Genomic DNA, 20,527 nt, shown 5'->3' on the forward strand with positions numbered 1-20,527 from the left:
TCTCAGGTGTGTTCCCTGATTTGGGGTTCCCAAGCAGTTGAGAGCAGCACAGCGGGGTTTTCTGGCCATTCACTGCCCCATGGCTCTGACCTGAGCTTAGGCTAAGATGACACAACCTTCCTGAAACCTATTTCCACCTCTCCTCTCTTGCCCGTCCCCCCCAGGTGCTCCCAGAGTTGGTGGTGTTCCAGCATGTCCATTTTCTACCAAAGCAGCCCAGCCTATGGCTCTGCACAGACTTGATGAGGCCTTATTACTGTGATGGCTGGCTGCTTGGGAAGAGGCAGGCAGGCTTAGTTCAGAGAGATTTTACCTCTTTTGCAATCAGAATTATCAATAAAAGTGCTTGAGAGAGATGCAGGCACTGCTCTGAGGGCAGAACTACAAGGGGAAAAGGCGGGGAAAACAAGGTATAATAAAAACTCAGGACATTTCATACTGGGATCCAAGTTATTGGCCTTAGCTCCATTGCACAGTTTGAAGGAAAAGCAAGAAAAAGTCTTCAATTTAAGGTAAGAACTTAGGAGACACTTGCATGAATGATGGGGCACTCAGGCCCTCTTTCTTCATTCATGTGGATCAGACCCCACTCACCTCATTCTAGGGTTGTCAGAACACACAGAGTTATAGAATCACAGAATAGTAGGATGGCTTGGGTTGGAAGGGACCTTAAAGATCATAGAACCATAGAATGGCTGGGTTGGAATGGACCTTATAGATCATGGAACCACAGAGCAGTTGGGTTGGAAGGGTCCTTAAAGATTACATAACCATAGAATGGTTGGGTTGGAAGACACCTAAAGATCATAGAACCACAGCATGGTTGGGTTGGAAGGGTCCTTAAAAATCACAGAACCACAGAATGGTTGAGTTGGAAGGGACTTTAAAGCCTTCCCAGCCCCAACACCTGCTGTGGGCTGGTTGCCACCCCATCCAGCCAGGCTTTGGGCACCTCCAGAGATGAGGCATCCACAGTTTCTCTGAGCAACCAATTCAGATGGCTTAAAAACACTCCCCATTTATCTAAAGGAAGGTCTCACTCAGTGTCTTCACCCTCCGTTGAAGGAGGGTGGCACGTTCTGTGAGGCTGCTGCGAGCTGCCCTGTTAGTTTCTTCTCAACCCAACTAAGGCTTGTATGGTTGCGTGCCATTCCTGGGGAACACTTCAAGAGTCATCCCTGACGTCTGGGATTTCCCCACTGGAGGCTGACTGTGTGCTGCAGGGCTTGTTGTATCATCGCTGGGGCTGCCCTGGCTTCCCCACGTATCCGGTTTTGCTCCTCGTGCTGGAAGCGCTCACTTGCGGTATTCTGCTCAGTGCGTTTTGCCCTGAGGTCAGGGCAGATATGCAGCTTTCTCACTGCACGTGTGCCAGGGAGATGAGTTCTGTGGCAAGACAGACTCCCTCTGGGGGGGTCCCTGGCATGTTTTGGGCTCAGCCTTACAGCAACACACCTCAGTGCTGAGGCACCGGCAGGAATTGCTTCCAAGCACATCAAATCCCCCATTTTCATTCATTTTGGTGGACACCGAAGGCCCTCCTCTCCCCCTCCCCACCCCCTCCCCCACATGCGTGTGGATATTAATTCATATAGATGTCAGAATCGATACTTGGTGTTCTGCCAGCCCCTCTGTGTGTAATGAAACCCGTCCCTGCGCCCAGGCTTGGGTACCTGTGAATTTTTCCTCTGTTAATAGCTGTCTGCTGGTTTCCTCTTACAGTCCTCAAATGGTTCCTATCTCTCAAATCTCCCTGTACATTAGCATGAGATACCTAGAAAGGGGAACGTGCTCTAATAAACTCAGCTCTCTCCTGTTTACTTGTCTGAGCACTTCAGTCCCATGGCTAATGATGAGAGCTGGGAGTGTTTCTGCTTATTAATGTAATATTTCTGGCTCCCTCTCACTTACTGCCCCAGGGCCGTGTCCTTAATGGACTGGAATACGGGTTACTCCAGCATGCAAGGGTTGCTGAGTTTGGCTGGTGGAGTCCAGAGCTGGCTCCCAGGACCCAGACAGGAAACAACAGCAGGAACAAAGGATGCCAGGCAGAAGCTGAAATGCATCGGCACTGCTGATTACAGCAAGAGGCTGATTGCATGTTGCTCCTTTGGACACACAAAGTGATTCCTGCTTCCTCTCCGTGGTCACAACACAGTAAACTCCCATGGAACCCTCCCTTTGCCATCACTGTTGAAAGGCTGCCCTCACTTCCAGGGTTTCTGCATCCCAGCTGGAGCACAAAACCAAGCCAGCCTTATGCCAGAGGGCTCCCTGCTTTTTCTTTCTTAGTGCTATTTCAGTGTTTAACCTTTGCCTGGCTCTTGCTGCTGCTGCGAGGACCACTTGTTCCAAGTTCAAACTTGTGTTAGTTGAAAGGAGGGCGTGGTGTGAGGATGGCCAAGTCAAACTGGGACGCAGCCTCACGCCACATCTTTTAATTCCATTTAAATTGTCTGATATTAATTGAATCCTGGCTGGCAGACCGGGGGAGGACACTCTTCTGAGGGGTTGGAGCCTTTATAATTACTTTGTGAAACTGAGAGACGGCCAGGCTTGAGTAAGAGGAAGAAAGAGCTGAGAGAGCTTCACCTTCTGAAGAGCGCCGGCAGTCTGCAACTTCAGCTCCGTATCCGCCTTGTGCTGAGGGCCCCAGATGTGGACACAGTACTCCAGATGGGGCCCCATGAGGGCCCACCTTTCGAGCCTGTCCAAGTCCCTCTGGATGACGTCCCTCCCTTCCATTGTGTCAACCATGCCACTCAGCTTGGTGTCACCTGCAAACTTGCTGAGGGCACACTCAATCCCACTGTCCACGTCATTGATAAAGATACTGAAGAGCACTGGTCCCAAGATGGACCCCTGGGGAGCACCACGTGTGACTGACCCCTACCTGGGCTATGTCTGTTGATAACAACCCCCTAGTTACAGCCAACCAACCAATTATTTACCCACCGAATAGCCCAGCCTTCAAATCTGTATCTCTCCAACTTAGAGATAAGGACGTAGTGTGGGACCATCTCAGAGGTCTTGCACAAGTACAGGTAGATGACACCAGTCGTCCTTCTTTTGTCCACCAGTGCCATCACTCCATCACAGGAGGCCACCACATTGGTCAGGCACGATTTGCTCTTGGTGATGCCATGCTGGCCGTCATGGACCACCTCCTCATCTCTCATGTGCCTTAACATCCCTTCCAAGATGATCCACTTCACCACTTTCCCAGGCACAGAGGTGAGGCTCACCGGCCTGCCGTTCCCTGGGTCTTCCTTTCTCCCTTTCTTGAAAATGGGAGTGATTTTTCCCCTTTTTCCACTCTCTGGGGACTTTGACACCTATGACTTTTCAGATATGACGGAGAGTGGCTCAGCAGCCACATCAGCCAGCTCCTTCAGGACCCTGGGATGCATCAACCATTCACCCATCTTCACCACGCCTGCTAAACCACGTCCCTAAACAGAATCACAGTCATTAAGGTAGGAAAAGATCTCTAAGATCATCAAGTCCAACCACCAGCACATCACCGCCATGCCCACTAAATCACGTCCCTCAGTGCCACTCTACATGGTTCCTGAACACCTCCAGGGATGGTGACTCCACCTCTTCCCCGAAGTGACACCGAGGTGGGTGAAGTACCGTGCTTTAAAGCAAAGGAAGTCTCCCTCCCTGACTTGGCAGACATCCTTGAAGGTCAAATATCCTCCCAAAGACGCACGCAGAGTCATGACAGGAGCCTGTCATTGTTGTCTGTGCTACACCTCTGTACGTTCCTAGCAAATGGAAGAGAGCCATGCATTGTTTTGGCTTCCTCCGAGTCTTTGAAGAGGGAGGTGCAGCCCTGCAAGAGTGGAAAAGCTGTAAGGGAAAGAACAACGGCTCTCTTCTGTGCGGGCTGATTGCTTTGAGTGCTGTTCATCCTTTTTATCAGCAATACTTTCCGTTCATCTGCTGTGATCACACGTTGTTTTTGTTCTCAAGCAAATGGAAAGGAGTTGTGAGAAATCCTGACCCCTGGGTGAAAACTGGATGACTCAAAAACTGGAAATACTCGTGCATCATTAATCAACGTGTAACCAAACAGGAGTCACATAAGGTTTGATATCCACAGCCTAAAGCCACTGGACTGAAAAGGGTCCGCTCACACCCCACCAAGCCAATCTAAAGGCAGTCAGAATGGCTTTGCTCAGGCAGCAGTGAAATATATGTGAAGGAGAGGCTGCCCCGGGGTCCTGCCTGGGCCTGGAGCACACATCCATGCAGCCAACTGGACACGCCGGGCAGAAATGCTAGATTAGCAAAAGCCTCAGCAAGTAACATAAAGCCTGGCTTCGAAACATTAGCTGTGTGCCCACATGATGTTATCTTTTAAACTTCCCAGGACAACAAAGCACCGTCTGTTAGGGTTGCTGGGTGTTTTTGCAAGGGAACGTCACACTGACAAAAGCTGTCTGATGGACTGTCCTGCACAGCTCAGCCTTCTTGTATGCAGCAGAGCAGGGGGAGGACAGACACCATGATGCACCACCTATCCTGCCCTGCTTGGCTTGTCCACAAAACAGGCAGCCCCCGAGGGCATCCTTCCAGCTCCCTGCATGCCAGCAGAGGATTGAAAGATACTAACAGATGGAAAAGGCTGCACCCCACGTGGATCCTCTAACAAAACAAGCTTTTCCAAAAGCTTGCTTTTTTTCAAAGCAAGCCTTGCAGGTCACAGCGGTTCAGTGAACTCCATGGTCTTAACCTGGTGCTGGCCATTCCTGTGTTGAAAAGGGGAAAGCATCCAACTGACATTGGATAGCCTGGTGGGGCTCACCTCCTGGGGTTCTCCATTCCCATCTGCGCTCTCCAAGATGCTTCGAAAAGCATCTCGAGTCTCATTGCCCCTTTCTTCCTCCCTCCCACCTTTCAACTTATCTTCACAGCAGTGGAGGCACTCAGGATCGCAGGTTGCTTTGGGAAGATGTCGGCTCCAGATGAAGGGGTGAGCCTGGATGGGTGTGCACAGCACAGTGGGGTGACAGGCGGTGGATGCTGGGAAGGAACGCTCCCTGCTCTGCACATGGGTTTTTTTCCCATTGCAGAGATTCTCCAGAACACCTCCTACAGACTGAGGCACCTCAGACCTACGGCCACCCCTCTGCCAGCTTGGGTGGGCCCTACATTTAACAGCATCTCCCCCTCCTGTGCCGTGCCCTCCTGCGCTCTGCAAAGCACCGGGATGAGATTTATACCCATCACACCCAATGCCTTGTTCTCTAAGCTCCTCAGGAACAACCATTTGTGCTTAAAATGTATTTCCTGAGCAAACAGGCAGGATTCCAGCAGCGAGAGGGGAACACCCATGTGTCTGTCAGGCGGTTGGGCTTGGCACCAGTGGTCCCTGGGGTCACGCCATGCCTACTATAGAGCCAGCAAGGAGTGGCGCTGGAGGCTCTTTGCTCAGGCTGAACCAAACTGGGAGTTCTGCTCCTGCCAGCAGGTAAAACACCCCAAAGCAAGTCTGGGCAGCACCTCGCTCTATAAATATCCAGTGAAAATGCAAAACTAGCCGCAATCTCCAAGATCTTTGGGAAAAAGAACAGGAAACCGACTCCACTGCCCCTCTGAAAGAAGTGTAGGCAGAGTCTCCGTGCTGAGTCACTGCTCCTGAATTCACACTTTTCCTCCCTGCTGCAGGAGCCCCACGGAAGCAGAGGGAAAACATGGAGCAGGTCTGGGCTTGCAGTGTCTGCACAACCTCCCTCTGGCCTGAGGCACCATGCAGAGCGTGCACCATGCCTGAGAATCCGGCCCAGAAGCAGCCTGCCAAATATTTACTGATGCTTTTGGAAACATGGAAGGAGGCGGATGAGCGCTTGTTGCTCCTTATAATGGTGTAAATGCAAAGATCCTGGCTCAAGGCAATCCGAATGGGAGAAAGCATGATGTGAGTCCCAGGGAAGGGGGGGCTGGGGGCTCGTTCTAGCACTCAGAAAGCTCACTGCAGGGCAAGAACACCTCTCCTTTGGCTTTTTCAGGCATCTGAGGAATAGGTGGGAAGCTCAGCAAAGCCAGCCCCAGTGGGGCAGCAAACGGGGTGACAGCGCTTCTTCTTTCCAGTTCTCTGGTCCAGTCATCAGCCGTGCCGTGTGGATGGGTAGGGCATTACCCACTGCAGCGGTGGTTGCTTTGAGCTGATCACCCAAGTGCATTAAGGGCTCATTAGGCACTTGCTGTAATGTGTAGGTGTGCTGTGACCCCACCTCACGCTGCTACGCACGGTCCTTACGTGCTCTCCTCTACAGCTACTGCTTTTACAGGCGACCTGCAAAGCTTGTCAGATCCAATGGGCAAACAAAAGCATTTTCCACATCACTTCCCAGCAAAAGCCTCAGCCCCAGGACCATGATGCTTAAACCTGAACACCGCCTGCCTGGTTGCCACCAGCAAGGCAGAAAGTCAGGCAGAAAGAGGAGATCACCAAAATGCGCTTCGGCTGTCAGTCATCTGTTTGTTCAACCTGCCAAGGGTGGGCCTTCCCGTGCATGCAGGTCAACCCTATAGGTTTTCACAGCATGACAGCTGCCAGCTGGCCTTAGGGATTGGTTTCTGTCACTTGGGCTTTCCATAAAGCCAGGAGGAGGGGGGGTTTTGAGGCAGGAAGAGCCGGTCGCATGGTGACCAGAACAGTCCCAGGGGAGGTGGTTCCAAAACCAAAACAACGAGGGAAAAAAAAACCCATCCCCTTCGCCCTTTGTTTCGCTGAGAATAGAAGGATGTGTGCAGTTGGGTTTATCGAGGGAATTGAAATGGCAGTTTCTAATCTGACCGCGCAGAAATGTTTTAACAATAAAATAAACCAGCAGAAAAAAAAAAGAAAACACCAAAAAAAAAAGCCTCCTGCGATGGCAAAGAGGAAGAAATAGATGTGGTCCCTGCAGCAGAGGGCCGGGCTGGGAGCATGGAGCGTGGGAGGGCAGTCTGTAAGCTGGGCTATGAGAAACCACAGCCATCGCAGAGCTGGGAGAGTGTAGGAGGGCTGCCTGCGGTGCCTCGAGGATGAAGGGCTTCACTGAGTGGTGAATGGTCAGGTTGGGTATTAGGAAAAACCCCTCCTCAGCAAGAGTGGTGAGGCATCGGGATGTGGTGGAGTCACCATCCCTGGAGGTGTTCAAGGAAGGTGTGGCACTGAGGGACGTGGTCAGTGGGCGCACTGGGGATGGGTTGGGGCTGGACTGGATGATCTTAGAGCTCTTTTCCAGCCTTCGTGGTTCCATAAGTCTATGAGTGCCCGCACGCCCACAGACCCACTGGGATTTCCAGTCCCAGAAGACCAAAGATCTGCAGGTAGATAGATGCACAGGGGATGGTTTCTGCTGTGCAACCGCAGTGCTGTGGAGGAGGCTGCCCACAGAGGTACCACTGGATAAAGCCCTGAGCAACCTGCTCTGGTTTCAGAACTGGCCTTGAGGTCCCTTTGGACCTGAATTACCCCGTGATCCTGCAAGATGAGAGGCAGAATGAGCAAGAAAGAAAGCCCTTTTATGCCAGGTGGGCAATCTGAGTGTGCAGGGGTTGGTGTCAGAGGATGGCACAGCCACGAGCCAAAGACTGCGTGCATTTTCCTACAGCCAAAAGAGGAAGCAGGGGAGGTGTCTGCTGCAGCCTGAGGTTTAAAGCAGAGTCCAGCACGGAAAGCACAGGAATATATTTTGAGAGGGATGGGGAGCCTCTGACTAGACAGAGAAACCAAAGTCATTTAGCAAATACCACCTTGGTCCTCTTGCTAAGCTGGGAGTTTTGAGCTGACCAAGGTTGAATTTAGCTCGAGGTGTTGGGGAAGGAGATGCTGAGACAAGAGGAGTTGAGTGTCAGCCACCCGTGCAGCGCTGGAGCGGAGAACAGCTTTGCATGCAGCACCTTGGCAGCTATCTGCACTTGTCTGGCCAAAGACAGATCATCTTGGGGTCAGCATCACACCCTGTGGAGCACACCAGGGACTGCTGAGAGCAGCGACAACCCAGATCTCTCCTGCTGTGGATGGCTCCCCTAACCTTTGACTGTTTGCTCGCGAGGTCTTGGCAGCAGGGAGCAGAGCAGGAGTGTCTCTGGGCTCCTGCCAGGCATGGAGCAGATGTTCTGGGGACCTGTCTGGTCTAGTTTGCATGTGACTGTGGCAGGCGGGCTGTGAGCACTCAGCCTCAGTCCTGGCTTCCTAGGCTGTGATTAAACTTGCATGACATTTCCTTCCATCAAGCAGTCCCTGGGACTGGAGCTCTTCTCCTCCCTGCTGGGGGTGCTGGGCACCTCTCAGGTGTCAGGCTGGGAGCACAGTCCAGCCGTGCCGCATCAGTGCACGGATCTGCCTCGGAGATGTGCGGAGCAGGGAACAAGAACAGGATGGGCACATGGGGACCCTCTCCTCAAAGCCTCCCAGCCTCCAGTAGTGGGATATAAGACTCCAGCAGTGGGATATAAGACTCCAGCCGTGGGATATAAGACTCCTCGCTACGCTTCTTCATCCCAATATTTGTCCCGCTGCACTTTATCCTACCCACGTAAGCTTCTGACATCCAAACCACCCGTGGCACGGTGCTCCATAGTCTGTACCTGCACACGGCATGCTCAGCCATCTCTTTCTGTTGGTTCTGCACTCGCCAGCTGCCAGCTTCACGGGATGCCCCCCAGCTCTGCCATCACTCAACAGCTGCTCCCTTATTCACTGTCTCCATGCCACAGGCAGCACTGCAGGTCTGGAGGCCGGCAGCACCTCAGCTGTGTCTCTTCCAAGCTGAGGAGGGCTGTGAGCTTTGTGACCCAGCTCTCACACACAGGGGCCCTTCCTTCTTTATTTTGAAGCAGAGCAGCTGCAGCAGCGTGGAGGAGTGGTGGGAAAAGGGTGCTGCCCCTTGGGAGAGGATTGCTCAGGCAGCTGTTGGCCTGACCACACCTTGGGTGTTACCTGCTCAGAGACCAGCGGTGAGCCCAGCTCTGCTCCATTTGCTCTCCATTTATCCAGTTCAACCTGCTCTTGCTTAGCTCCGTGCTCTCTGCTACTGAAATACTGCAGGACCAGCTGGAGAAAGCTGGCTTACACCACTGGGCCATCAGCCCTTTGACCCCAGCGGGGCAAACTGCCGTTCCCATACTGCAGAGGTACCACCGTCTTCCTTCAGTTTGCATTGCTGGGGAGCAATGGAAGAGTGCATCAGCAGCTCACCTCCCTGCGCGCTCATGTAGCAGCCCTTTGTGGGTCTGGGCATGCATCTATCCCACTAAAGCTATCTAGTTCCAGTCAGGGGAACAACGACACCAAGAAGCCATTCCCTGTGATGGAGCCTTACACCTGGCAAGCAGCATCCACGCCTGCATAGGCTGCCCGGGTGCTTGTTGTTCCCCTTTCCTTTTCAGAGGGTGTTGAAAGTCCTATATCTCAGCCCAGAAGCGATGCTGAGGGCATCAGGCGCTGCCTTGCAGTGTGAAAGCTGGTGTTAGAGGGAGGCTCTCCTGCAGGAATGGCCGGGAATGAGTCCATAGCCCCAGAGGAAAGCATGGATATCTTTCTAGGGAGCAGAGAGGTTTTAATTAGCGCTCCCTTCTGCACAAAGCCTGGCTCTCCTCCTCTGGCTCCTCAGATGAACGCAGCTATAATTAAGAGGCAGCGGTGTCGAGAAGGAGAGCAGGCTCCAGCCCGTGATTTATTAAGGGCTGTCGTGGGTGCAATTAAGCTTTCTCTCTTCCCCTCTCTTCGCTGTTTCCACAAAGTGGATTTGGTGATGAAAGGAGCATCTCAGGCTCGGCTAAATGGGCGCCTCCGTGTTTATCTCCATTGCAGACGCAGCAATGGCACAGCGGCTGCTTTATTTTTCCCCATAGGGTTACCAACGAAAGCCTCCAACATCTGGAAGTCTCAGTTCTGGCCTAAGCCCTATGCCTGGGGGAGGCTGGTGTTGGCTCAGCCCTGTGCGCCTCGATCCTAATCACTGCCCTGCCAGCTGCAGCCCTCCAAATTCCCTGGTGATGGCCGGCAGTGCTGCTGGCTGCCTGACCTTTGGTTTATTGCCATTCAAATGGCCTGCAGTTTACCTTTGTAGGATATAAATCTGTACAGGCTGAGACTGATAAAACAGCAGGGGGAAGAAAAAAAAAAAAGACAGAAAGGAAGCAGGAAGAACAAAATTGAAACCAATTGCGATTACGGGAAGGTTGAGGGGGGCAGTGCCTCAACTGCAAACCGAAACAAAGAAAGGATTTGCTGGCTCTTCCCAAGGCGGTGCTGAAGACCCCACCAAAAGCAGAGCTCAATGGCCACTAAAGGAGCTGCCTTCACCTACAGCACGGCTGGGCCGGGGGGCTGTGGGCCACGAGGGCCCAGTTGTGCCACACCTGCTGATCGTGACAGCCAGGACTGTAGTGAAATCCTACCTGCTGTCCCTTCCTGCCCTGTGTCTTAGCGCCCATGGTGCAGGTGAGCGCCCACAGTCAGTGGGAGGAAGGGAACCCAGTGACAGCAATGCTGGGAAGCTTCTGGTCTGCTTCCTCGGTGGCATCGCTGCAATGAAACCCTTGGGAGCACTGAGTGCACGGAACAAGGGCTGGGCTCTCCTGGGGAACTGCAGGCGGATGGGAAACGTCTCCAAACCGGTCCAGCTCTCAGCGACGAGCCCTTCCCTCCCTTCCTAATTGCCATTCCTCCCGATGGAGCCGAGCTGCCAGCAGGAAATAAAACCACCAGGGCTTTTTTGCTTAACCCCCCCTGTCACGGTGCGTTTGCAGGTGGTGCCTTCCCAGCCCAGGAGAAAGGAAGCAAGCACAGCGGATGCCTCATCCATATGCACAGGACCGGCTCTCTCCAGCATCTCCTCCTGCTTGGATCACCTCTCTGTCGTGCACCGTGCTTTACACGGAGCGGGGAGCCGGCTCTGTCACTCCAGGAAGTCAGCAGACTTGCCTTGGCACTCCTGCTGGGGAAAGCTGGTGAGGCTTTGAGTATTTTTAGAGGGTGATTAATTTTATTGGCAACGATGACATCAAAGTCATGGGCCAAAGGGCGCGCGCTGACACCTGCCCCACAGGTGGGAGCAGCCTGGCTGATGGCTGTTACATGAGACAGGCATGGGGCCGGACTTCAGTCCCACGCAAAGGGAAAATGGCTGAGTTGCCATCAACCCCACAAACCTGCCTTGACTGAGCACGCAGAGGGGGACCACGGTGTGGAGGAGAGAGAGAAGCCGGGGGTGCCCCGTGCCTGGAGGTGCCCAAATCCAGGCTGCATGGGACCCTGAGCAGCCCGATGGGGCGGGAGCAACCAGCCCACGGCAGGGCCTTGGAACTACGTGGGCTTTAAAGTCACTTCCAACCACGCCATCCCATGGTTCTGTGATTCTATGATCCAGCCCTCGGGGTGTGACACCCCACGGCTCCCCCCACGCTCTCAGCCTTGCAACCGGCCTTATTTCATATGGATGTTTCTCAAGCCCACGCAAGCCAACTCATACATTTCCCGTCTCGCTCCTTTCTTTGTCTATCAGGACTGAAACCTCCTCAGTCCTTCAGCCCGTCGGGTTTCTCTTCTGGATCTCCATCCCTGTGAACTCACACGCTCATCCTGCATTATCCCAAGCACCAGTTTAAACCCTGCTTCCCTCCATGGCAAAGCGAGGACCTCCGCCACTTCACAGAGGCGTTCCCATGGTGGATGCCAACCCCCTCTCCCCAGCCGCGCTGTAAAGGGATTCGATGCTGCTCTCTGCCCTGTATGTATGCTAAGGGCTGCTTTTTCTCCCATGCCAACTGAGAAATCGATCGCTCGACAGGACAGAGCTGGGAATGCACAGCTGAGTGGCACCCGCAAGTACCGTGTGGGTCTCCCCGTGGGGCATCAGACAGGGTCTGAGCCTCCCCTGCCATTCCTTCAGCTCAGAGAAGCCCTTTCTTTAGGGATGGACCCCACAGAAGCAGCTCAGAGGGCTCTTGGACAAGCAGCCACCGACAGACCCGTGCCTGACGCAGCATTTCAGAGCAGCCCAGCAATGCAAGCGTTACTCCCCGTTGCCCTAATTACAGCAGGGCAATCACCGTGTTTTACTACTGTGTTGTCTCCCAGTTATTCTCTGTGTTCAGAAATAACATTGGTCACATCGCTGCCCCCGAGCCTTGTCCTCAGTGGAGTTTGCACCAGTGTTTTCCAAGCAAATAAGTGAAAGGGGAAGGAGGGCTGCACTCGGACTTGCTGATAGAAGGGAAAGCCGTTGTGCGCAGGGATGGCTCAGCACCAAGGCAGTGAATTTGCCAAGGTCACCGAAAGCAGCAGCTCGCAGAGGAGCCCGGTGCCAAGCAGCAGAGATTCCTGAGCTCTGCAAACAAGCAGCTGCTTGATCCTACACCCTCCGTATTTTGTTAGGAACGAGAAAAAGAGCCCCCGTTCTGTGCAGGACGGACATTTTGCTGCCAAGAAAGTGCCACCTACTGGAGCTGGCCCGGCAGGAACGTATGAGAACGGCAAACAAACCCAGAAGTAATGCTGGAAAAATTACTTTTCTCCCCCCTTAAAAAACAACCCGAAGAGATACAAAGCTCCACACTTACAGTGCCCCCAGCAGCAGCCCCCTCTGATCACAGCCCTCTGTCCCTCGATCCCCCGTGGAGGACCGGCGCTGGCGGCTGGGGGGATATGCCGTTTTAGGGTTCAAAAGGAGAGACTCACCGATGCTGAGCAGCCCCTCGTGTCCCCAGATGGTCCCCTGGGCTCCTCTCGCTCCTGTCCCAGATAGCCGTGCCCTCCTAGCGCAATCCTGCTGCCATTCTCCGGCAGCCCGGCTCTTCTGCTTCACTTCGTGCCCCAGGGATGGAGGAGGGAGACCACCTGGAGCCCCGACCTGGGGGTCCCGCCGCCTCCACCTCCCCGCTGCCCTTTCGTCCCCGTGCCACTCGCCCCAGTTGTCTGCGAGCAGGTGACAGAGGTTTCTTGGCAGAGGAGAGACGAGGGGAGGGATGTGGAGGCAGCGAGAGGTGGAGCTGGGACCCGGAGCAACAGGTTACTGAATAACTAGGAGCCGGCGGCCCCAGGGAGCTGGGCAGTGGGCCTTCGCCGTGCGAAAACCGAGGCGGGGGGGACGTGTGAAACGTCAGGTTTTTCTCGCCCGAGAACATTTCGTGCCCCAGGGGGAGGCAGAGGAAGGCGGGGGTGATGAAGGAGAGCGTTGAGCCGGGTTTTCCATCGCCGGTGAGGGAGGGGACGCGGTGCCCGGTGGGGGGAACAAGGCAGCTTTTGTGCAGCCCTGCTGCTCGCGGGTTGTTTTCCGCCAGCTTCGCTCCTGCCTGCTCTCACCGCCCTGGTGTGTGCTGAAACAGCTGGGACAGATGCCCCGACACGGACAGAGGGCAAAACATCCTCCCCGACGGCCCCAGAGCAGAGCGGGGTGAGGATAGGAGCCCCGCCGGGGTACCCTGCTGGGGAGGGGGCTGTGATCCCTGAACCTCCCTTTGGGAGAATGGAGGCGAAGCAATTGCCGTAGCTCAGGAGGGGAATGAAGGGCTTGCTGGCATCAGGCAAGGTTTGGAGGCACTGTGCCCATCCATCCATCCCTTGGGTTGCCACCACACTGTAGCAATGATGGCAGAGCTGATGGTGCGGTTTCGAGCTCAGTCTCCCGTGCGGGCAGACTGCTGCTCGCAAAGGGCGCCCTGTTTCATCTGCCTGAAGACTTGGTTTTAAAGTGTTGATTAAAGGGATGGGATTAGCTCACTGAGCTGATGGCCACGCTGGAAAATGTCACAGCACCGAGGAGAGGAAGCTGTCAGATGCTGTCAGATCCTGCACCAGTGCAAACCAAAAGGCCTGCTGCACTGCTACGGCTGCGGGACTGCTGGGCTGGGCTCGCTGTCCCAGGGTGCAAACAGCTCGTTGGAGGGATTCACTTGCAGAAGCTGTTTCATGCTAAGGCACCTCATTACCTGGCAGTTTCGGCTCCATGGTCATTACAAAGATAGGCACGAAGTGCTGTGCCCTGTAGGAGATCTCAAAGTGCTGAGCAGAGGAGGGAACTTTTCTTCTGGGCAGGGAAGAAAACCACAAATGAGCTCATTACATCTTCCCTGCAACACCTGGCGCTGGTCAGAGCAACCACCATACTGCTGCACTGCTGCCTGCACTCCGGACTCCTCTGCTCAGATCCCACAGAGCTTTGGACCAACCCAGCCCTATCGCTCACAGTATCTGAGCGTGACATCCCAGGAGGCCAATGTGCTCCTCGGGATCAGCCTTTTAAATCAGGTTGGCGGCAGACATCCCTGTGATGGCTTGAGAACAAAGGTTTCTCCCTCGCAGAGCAAACAACACCCAAACTGAGCTCCTCAAAACGTGGCTTCCTCGTTTTTCATGCCGTTTCCATCCAACTTGCTCATCCTGTTTCAGAAGGGCTGGGCCTCGTAATTAAAAGCTCCACCAATCTTACGTCTGGCAAATGTCATCAATGACTTTACGATGACTTTTCTACCTCTACTCATGCTGAGATTCTGTATTCTGTCTGCAGTGAGCACCGTGGCGCATACACAGAGGCTGCAACTTGAAGCTGACACGTGTGACTCCACCACCTCCATCCAGGTAAGAAACAACATTCCATTCAGCAGTTGCCACCAGTCTTTCAGTGTCCAGCTTTCTGCACAAGGCAGATGTAAATAGATACCAGGAAAAATTTGCCCTCTTATTTGTACGCATTCAGAAAGGGCTTCTGCTCGGAATGCATTCATCATTAGTAGGGCAGATCCAGGTAGGTAGGTTTGTCAGTCTTTGTAACAAATACGTGATGAGTGCATTCCATTATGCCATGCAAATTCAGAAGAATGAACAGGTGGGTATTTGATTTGTGCACAAGCCCAGAAGCATTTGGCCATTCCATTTCCTGGCTGCTTTGCACCCACTTCTGCTGCTTCGCTGCCTTCCTGGGTGCAGCCCTGCTCCTACTGATCAGCAGAGGGTTGTTTGTGCCATTGGCTTGAATAGGATGAGGATCTGGCCTGGGGAGATCCATGCCACTGTGTATGTTTTGGTTTTGACTGCTGGGCAGCATGACGAAGCCAAAAGCTGGCGTTACCTAGCTTGCAAGGATCTCCCCCAGCTATGTTGAAGGATGAAACTGGGTGGTTCTACAGGAACTCTGGCATCTTTTGTTCCCTTCTTCCATCGCTGCAAAGGAAAAACCAACGTGGCTAAGGTGGTACTGGGCCTGTACCACCGCCTTTTCCTTCCCCTGGCTAGTTGTCAATTAGCACAAACCTCAAACACGCTTCCCCAGTGCAGAAAGGCCTACAAAGAGCAGCAGGAACAGAGGGTTTTTGCACACATCCAGTCTCGCCCAAGTCTCTTTTGTGTAGGTAGCCATGCCCTAGGATTCAAACAAAACACTGTACTTCAAACACTTCTCAGATCTAATGCATTCTTTATTTGAATAAATAAATAGAAGAGATTCTGAATATAAAAACTGCCTGTACAAAAACAAAAAACAAACAAATAAAAATCCCTACAAGCTCCCATGCTTTACATTCTTACATATTTTTGACAGAGTAAAAAAAAAAAAAACACCTGAAATTGCACAGTTGATTTAATAAAAGAGGTTGGAAAGTAGTCACTTCTGCAGAATTGTGGCCCTGCAGACATTAAAGACCAAATAGAAATATCTCTGACAGCTTCTGTTGGGCTTCGAAACAGGACAGAAGGGTGAATGGTGAATGTTGATGCTGATCTTTGGGCTGCTGTGCTTAAACAACCAGACCCTCACACCGCTGCCTTTGGTCTCCATGCCAGTAAGAGGCAGCCGCCCAAACCTCGTGGCTCAGCTCTCCGAGGAGCAAAACTCAGTTCAACCCAACCCTACTGGGACCAATCAGGTACTGCCCTACTAAAGGCAGGGAAATTACCACTGGGGTCTGAAAAGAAATGAGAGCAGATGTGTGATAAAGCAAAACTGTGCCTTGAAACACATAAGTGTATGCAGGAAACGAGTCCATACGACACTGGCCTCATTCAGTTCTGTGTCACTTTGCTTGCGTGGTGTTGCTCTGTGCCATGAAAACTCATGCAATCTCAATGGCATGCAGCACTGGCTGCTATTCTGTGTTGGGAATTAATATTTAATATTGATCCCTGATGAACACTAACTGATGAGGCGGTGTAACACAGCTGGTAGAAAGGCTATCTTACCTCCCACTCGGGGGGATCTCTGCCAGAATAGGTCATTTAAACAGGAGGAAGCATTACAGAATCTTGATATGCCAGAAGAATTAAATCTTTGAAACAGAAAAACTCTTCAAAAGAAGAAATGTGTTGAAAACGTGCTGTGTCACAGTTAGAGCTCAGCCAACAAAAGCTGCAATGGCCAAGACCTGGAATACTGACTCAAGCCCGTATGTAAAGAGAAGAACGGTGTTGATAATGACATCTGCTCTGAGCACGTAAGTTTGCCATATCAGGAAATACACAGATAGAATCATGCTTCCAACCGTTATCACAAGGCTGAGCCCTAATGGAGCCTCTTCTTCTGTCAGGTTACCCTTTGAACCTTGGAGGAAAACAAAAAGCTGGTATGAATCTTTGATTTATTGAGACAAGGCTCAAAAAAGGCTCTATTTCTAACAGGTCGGGGTAGGTAGCAATACTGGCCTGAATTGAGGCACAGTCAGTAATGTAAGAATAAACCCAAAGATCAATGGACAACCCATTTCTTGCTGACTGAGGTTTACCTGAACGCAGAGAAACCAGCTGACATTCCAAGTCAAAAAACCTACCTTTTCTTACTACAGACAACCAGTCCTGAAGCTGCAACCTTTCTGATTGCTCAGTCTGACCCTCTCCTTGGCTAAGCATCAGGCTTCCCCCCCTGCTCCCCCTCAGCCTCCAATCCAGTGTGGCAAAGTGGCAGAATTTAAGGACATCCAATGCTGACTTTAAAATCCTGTGCAATTGAGAGTCTTCTATATACCCCAGTACTCTATTCCTACTTCAAGTTCCTGACATTGTGAAGAAGCTGTACTTATTCCTTCCTTGCATCTTATTTCTGAGCTTGCCTTGGTAGATTTTGCTGTTTAACTACATGAGACTTCAAACTCGCTTTTTACTCATCCATCAGGCTCCAAGCAAATAAATGCAGAAAGCTTTAAGGCAGCAAGCTAAGCATTCAGCCCTACAGCAACACAGCTGTGTTCAACAGACCTGCCTTGTGTAAATATCTTAGGAATATTTAGCACAGATTTTAATAGTAATTTTAAATCTTGCTTAAATGAAAGGACTTTCTGAAATTTCAGCTAGCTTTGGACAGGGATTAGTAGGATTCCAAACGGACCCTTTCCATTGTTCAGGCACAGTGAAATGAAGATGATGGAAGTGACATGTGTCTTTAAAAGAAGTGAAAGGCAAAGCTGTAGTCATGGTGGCAGCCATGGGCTGCTCAGGGCCATCCTTAGCTCTACCTGTTCCACAAGGCTGCAGCCATCTGGTTACCATCGTACATTTCTGGAGCAGCTGAAAGGAGCTGTATCACCTCACTGTATGGAAATCTCTGTGTTTCAACATGTTAATTTTCATGAGCCACACTGATGGTAAACAGCGTAGCAACATTCCAGCTGTCCCAGTTACACTGCTGCCTGACAGCCCAGCTATTGTCTTCTTATGGCATTACAGATCATACATCATACGAGAGCAAATTCTATACGACCCTCTAGCCAAACATGTCGACCAGACAGATAAAGTTTAATGACATGAATGAGTGAGCCTCCAAAAATCTGCTTGTCTGCTAAACCTGACACCCAACTCTATTTCAGAATGATGAATGCTTAAAGATTCTATTCCCCTGAAAAGGCACAGTGATAACATGACATACCCAAGTACAACCGCAGCGCCTCAAGAATGGCCATGATGCAAAGCAATGCAAGATCGGGAGCCAAAAAACCATCTGGATAACTGAAAGCTTGACCTGTAGAATAACACAGCATAAATAAGCCAGAAGAGCAACAGCAGGGATACCAATAAGACACAAATGCCTCATAACCACGCAGCTTACTTCTGGTTGCAACTTACTTTTATAAATGATCATTGCAAGCGTTGCCGCGAAGTAAAAGATGTAATAAAACCCACTTATATAAAATAAAATCTGTAAAGGAACAGATGAGAGCTGATAACTGTTGTTAAGGAGTGAGGTGGGATCCATCTCATAAAATAACCAGTTCCTAGTAACCTCAGAATATTCTCTGTGCCTCCTTATACTAAATGATTCAGCCATACCTGGCCTATGGGGTAGGTTACAGAAAGTAACTGGAGACTGCAAACACCAGCAGCTAGGACAACAGCTTGTTGTTTCAGGTTTGGTTTTTGTCCCTCTTCAGTTTTATATAAATTTTGGTTGCAGTGGGGTATTCGTTAGCCTAAGGAAACGAAGGGAGGGTGTGCATGTGTGCATTTCCCCAGACAGCTTCTGTATCTGTTGGCTGGCAGAGGGCTGGCATGCTCTGATATACCCAATTCCCCCACGTCTTTGAAAATAGGTGGCTCTGTGAAGCAGACAAGCCTTATTATTGCCTGCGTGATGGAAAGTCTGAGAGCTGAGCTCAGCCTTTGTTACGTGTCTGAGAAAGGCCACAAGCACAACTTTGAGGTGTAAATTCGTAAGACAGATTTCCTTAATTCACCGCTCACAAAATGAAGCGTTGTACGAGGCGGTATTTAGCTCCAGTTATTTCTGTCAGCGTGGCTCTGCTGACACATTTGAAATCTCCACAATCCTTAACACATCCTCAAAGTGCCTCTGAAGGGCAGGGAACACGGCAAACACCGATGTACAAATATGGAGAACTTACAGGCTCAGAATATTCTCACCTGCAGCCATACTAAGATGAGAAACGTGGTAAAATTCATCACCTGGGCTCCCCCTGGAGTCAGCCCAGAGGAATACCTTCATAACCAAGCAGTTAAAAGTAAATTACCAGCCCATCTCTCTCTTTGGCTACGAAAGCCATTTAAATGCTTAACTTTATATGGGATACCCAACAGACATCTTCAGGAGGCCACCCTCCCCACTGGGTAAGTACAATTCCCATATAGCAGCTACATGCACACTGAAGGCATCACTCCTGAGGCACAGCAGCACGTCATGAATGTAATACAGAAAACACGAAAGGCATCCGGGGGCTCAATGCCATATGGGAAAACTGCAGTGTGGCTCAGAGAATCCAGAAAGCTTTGGCCATTCCTATGTGTTTTTTGTAACAAAATTATACCAGCTGTTTTCCTTAGTCTTCAATAAGACAAGGCCATTTATACATGGAACTTATCAGAGTTCATTACTTTGAGCTGTCTCAAGGCATTCTTTATCCTCTCCCCTCTCCTCGGCCCTTCTCAGATACTGTCTCTCTAAGCAGGGACTTCATCCCAGGCACCTTGTACAGGAACAACCCATCCGGTTTTTGATGGGAGCACCCACCCACGCGCAGTGAACGCCTTCCAGTTCCCAGAGAATCTCACTGTATTCAAACAGAACCAGGTTTTTGTGTTTTTCCAGTTGGAGGGAGGTGGAAATTACTAGATGGGTTCTAAGCATGGAAATCTCTGAAGACAAGGGTGTCTCCTTTAAGGAAGCTACTCAGATCACGGGAAAAGATAGGGTGAGAAGAGGGAGCTGCTTTTACTGCCTCTTGTTGGCTGTGCAGCATCAGCTGCCTGCAGTATGCTGTGTGAACCTTGGGTCTGCAAGTCCACAGAGCCAATCCGTAGCCTTGCTTCCTAAGGAAATGAGTTAAGACAACCAGAAGGTGACGGCCAGCCCTCTGTCAGGCCTGCGGGCTGGGCCAGAGCTCGTGTTTTGTGTGTGTGGTGGTGATGGGAGACTCACAGGGTAACAAACACCACAGCAGCACTGTGCAGATTAACAGGGAAGAGGTGACTCTGCTGCAGCCGGTCTTCCTGAAGATTCCTGCACGTGAAGGACAGAAGGCACAAAAAGGATACGACTGATGAACTTCTTCCTTTCCGTCGAAAAGAAAAGAGAACAGAGAGAATAAGATGAGCCTAAATACTCACCAAAAGCGCCGCAGAAACATTCTGCCCAGAACTGCCTACAATAGGTCGGCAGCAGCCCATGAGAACACCTGCTAAGTGGCCCTGAAAGGCTGCAGCCCATGAGAACACCTGCTAAGTGGCCCTGAAAGGCTGCAGCCCATGAGAACACCTGCTAAGTGGCCCTGAAGAGCTGCAGCCCCTTCCAGAGGCACCAACGCTGACAAGCCGTAGGCCCCGCCACCAGAGCCCCAAGGCCCGTTTCCCCTCACAGGCGGGCCCGGTGACCCCCCCGCTAACCCTACGCCCCTAGCTGAGGCGCTGAGGAACGCAGTGTAAACAGGCACGCCGTGTTACGCTGTGAAATGCCTCTGGTTCCGCGCAGGTGCGTTGCACGGCGTTGCACGGCGCTCACCTCTCCTCACGGCCGCCATGCCGGCCCCCCTCCCCCGCCGCCCGCCAGTCCTCCAGCATCCCGGCAGCCCCCGCGCCGCGGCCGTTCGT

General features: G+C 51.8%; 2 protein-coding genes, 1 long non-coding RNA gene and 1 other non-coding gene across 9 annotated transcripts in view; 1 reads left to right on the forward strand and 3 right to left on the reverse strand.

Annotated features, from left to right (window-relative positions):
- EPS8L2 (EPS8 like 2) overlaps positions 1-12,934 on the reverse strand; it is a 40,524-nt gene extending 27,590 nt beyond the window's left edge. The window contains exon 1 of the mRNA XM_015286284.4: positions 12,686-12,934. The gene's annotated coding sequence lies outside the window, so the exon portion shown is untranslated. The remainder of the gene's footprint in view (positions 1-12,685) is intronic.
- On the forward strand, positions 10,161-17,931 carry LOC107053358. The gene is made up of 3 exons (XR_001466523.4): positions 10,161-10,956; positions 11,511-14,584; positions 17,797-17,931. It is a non-coding gene; the product is annotated as an uncharacterized LOC107053358 (long non-coding RNA).
- TMEM80 (transmembrane protein 80) lies at positions 15,400-20,484 on the reverse strand. 6 transcript variants are annotated; one of them, XM_025151215.3, is made up of 5 exons: positions 20,439-20,484; positions 19,976-19,992; positions 18,053-18,146; positions 17,856-17,948; positions 15,400-16,538 (listed from the first exon to the last, which is right to left on the reverse strand). In XM_025151215.3, the coding sequence occupies exons 1-5, from the start codon at positions 20,455-20,457 to the stop codon at positions 16,333-16,335; spliced, it is 429 nt and encodes a 142-aa protein (XP_025006983.1). In that variant the 5' UTR covers positions 20,458-20,484; the 3' UTR covers positions 15,400-16,332. The 6 variants fall into 6 exon arrangements, with proteins under 6 accessions (XP_025006983.1, XP_040557429.1, XP_046798138.1 ...); XM_040701495.2 differs by lacking the exon at positions 19,976-19,992 and adding an exon at positions 20,048-20,155 and having other exon boundaries at positions 18,053-18,125; positions 20,196-20,484; XM_046942182.1 differs by lacking the exons at positions 18,053-18,146; positions 19,976-19,992 and adding exons at positions 19,860-19,940; positions 20,048-20,155 and having other exon boundaries at positions 20,196-20,484.
- On the reverse strand, positions 20,338-20,451 carry MIR6579-2 (microRNA 6579-2). Its single transcript, NR_105447.1, has one exon. It is a non-coding gene; the product is annotated as a microRNA 6579-2 (primary transcript).
- Positions 20,485-20,527: the final 43 nt, after the last annotated feature.

This window comes from Gallus gallus, chromosome 5 (genome assembly GCF_016699485.2).
Source record: "Gallus gallus isolate bGalGal1 chromosome 5, bGalGal1.mat.broiler.GRCg7b, whole genome shotgun sequence".
Lineage (NCBI taxonomy): Eukaryota > Metazoa > Chordata > Aves > Galliformes > Phasianidae > Gallus > Gallus gallus.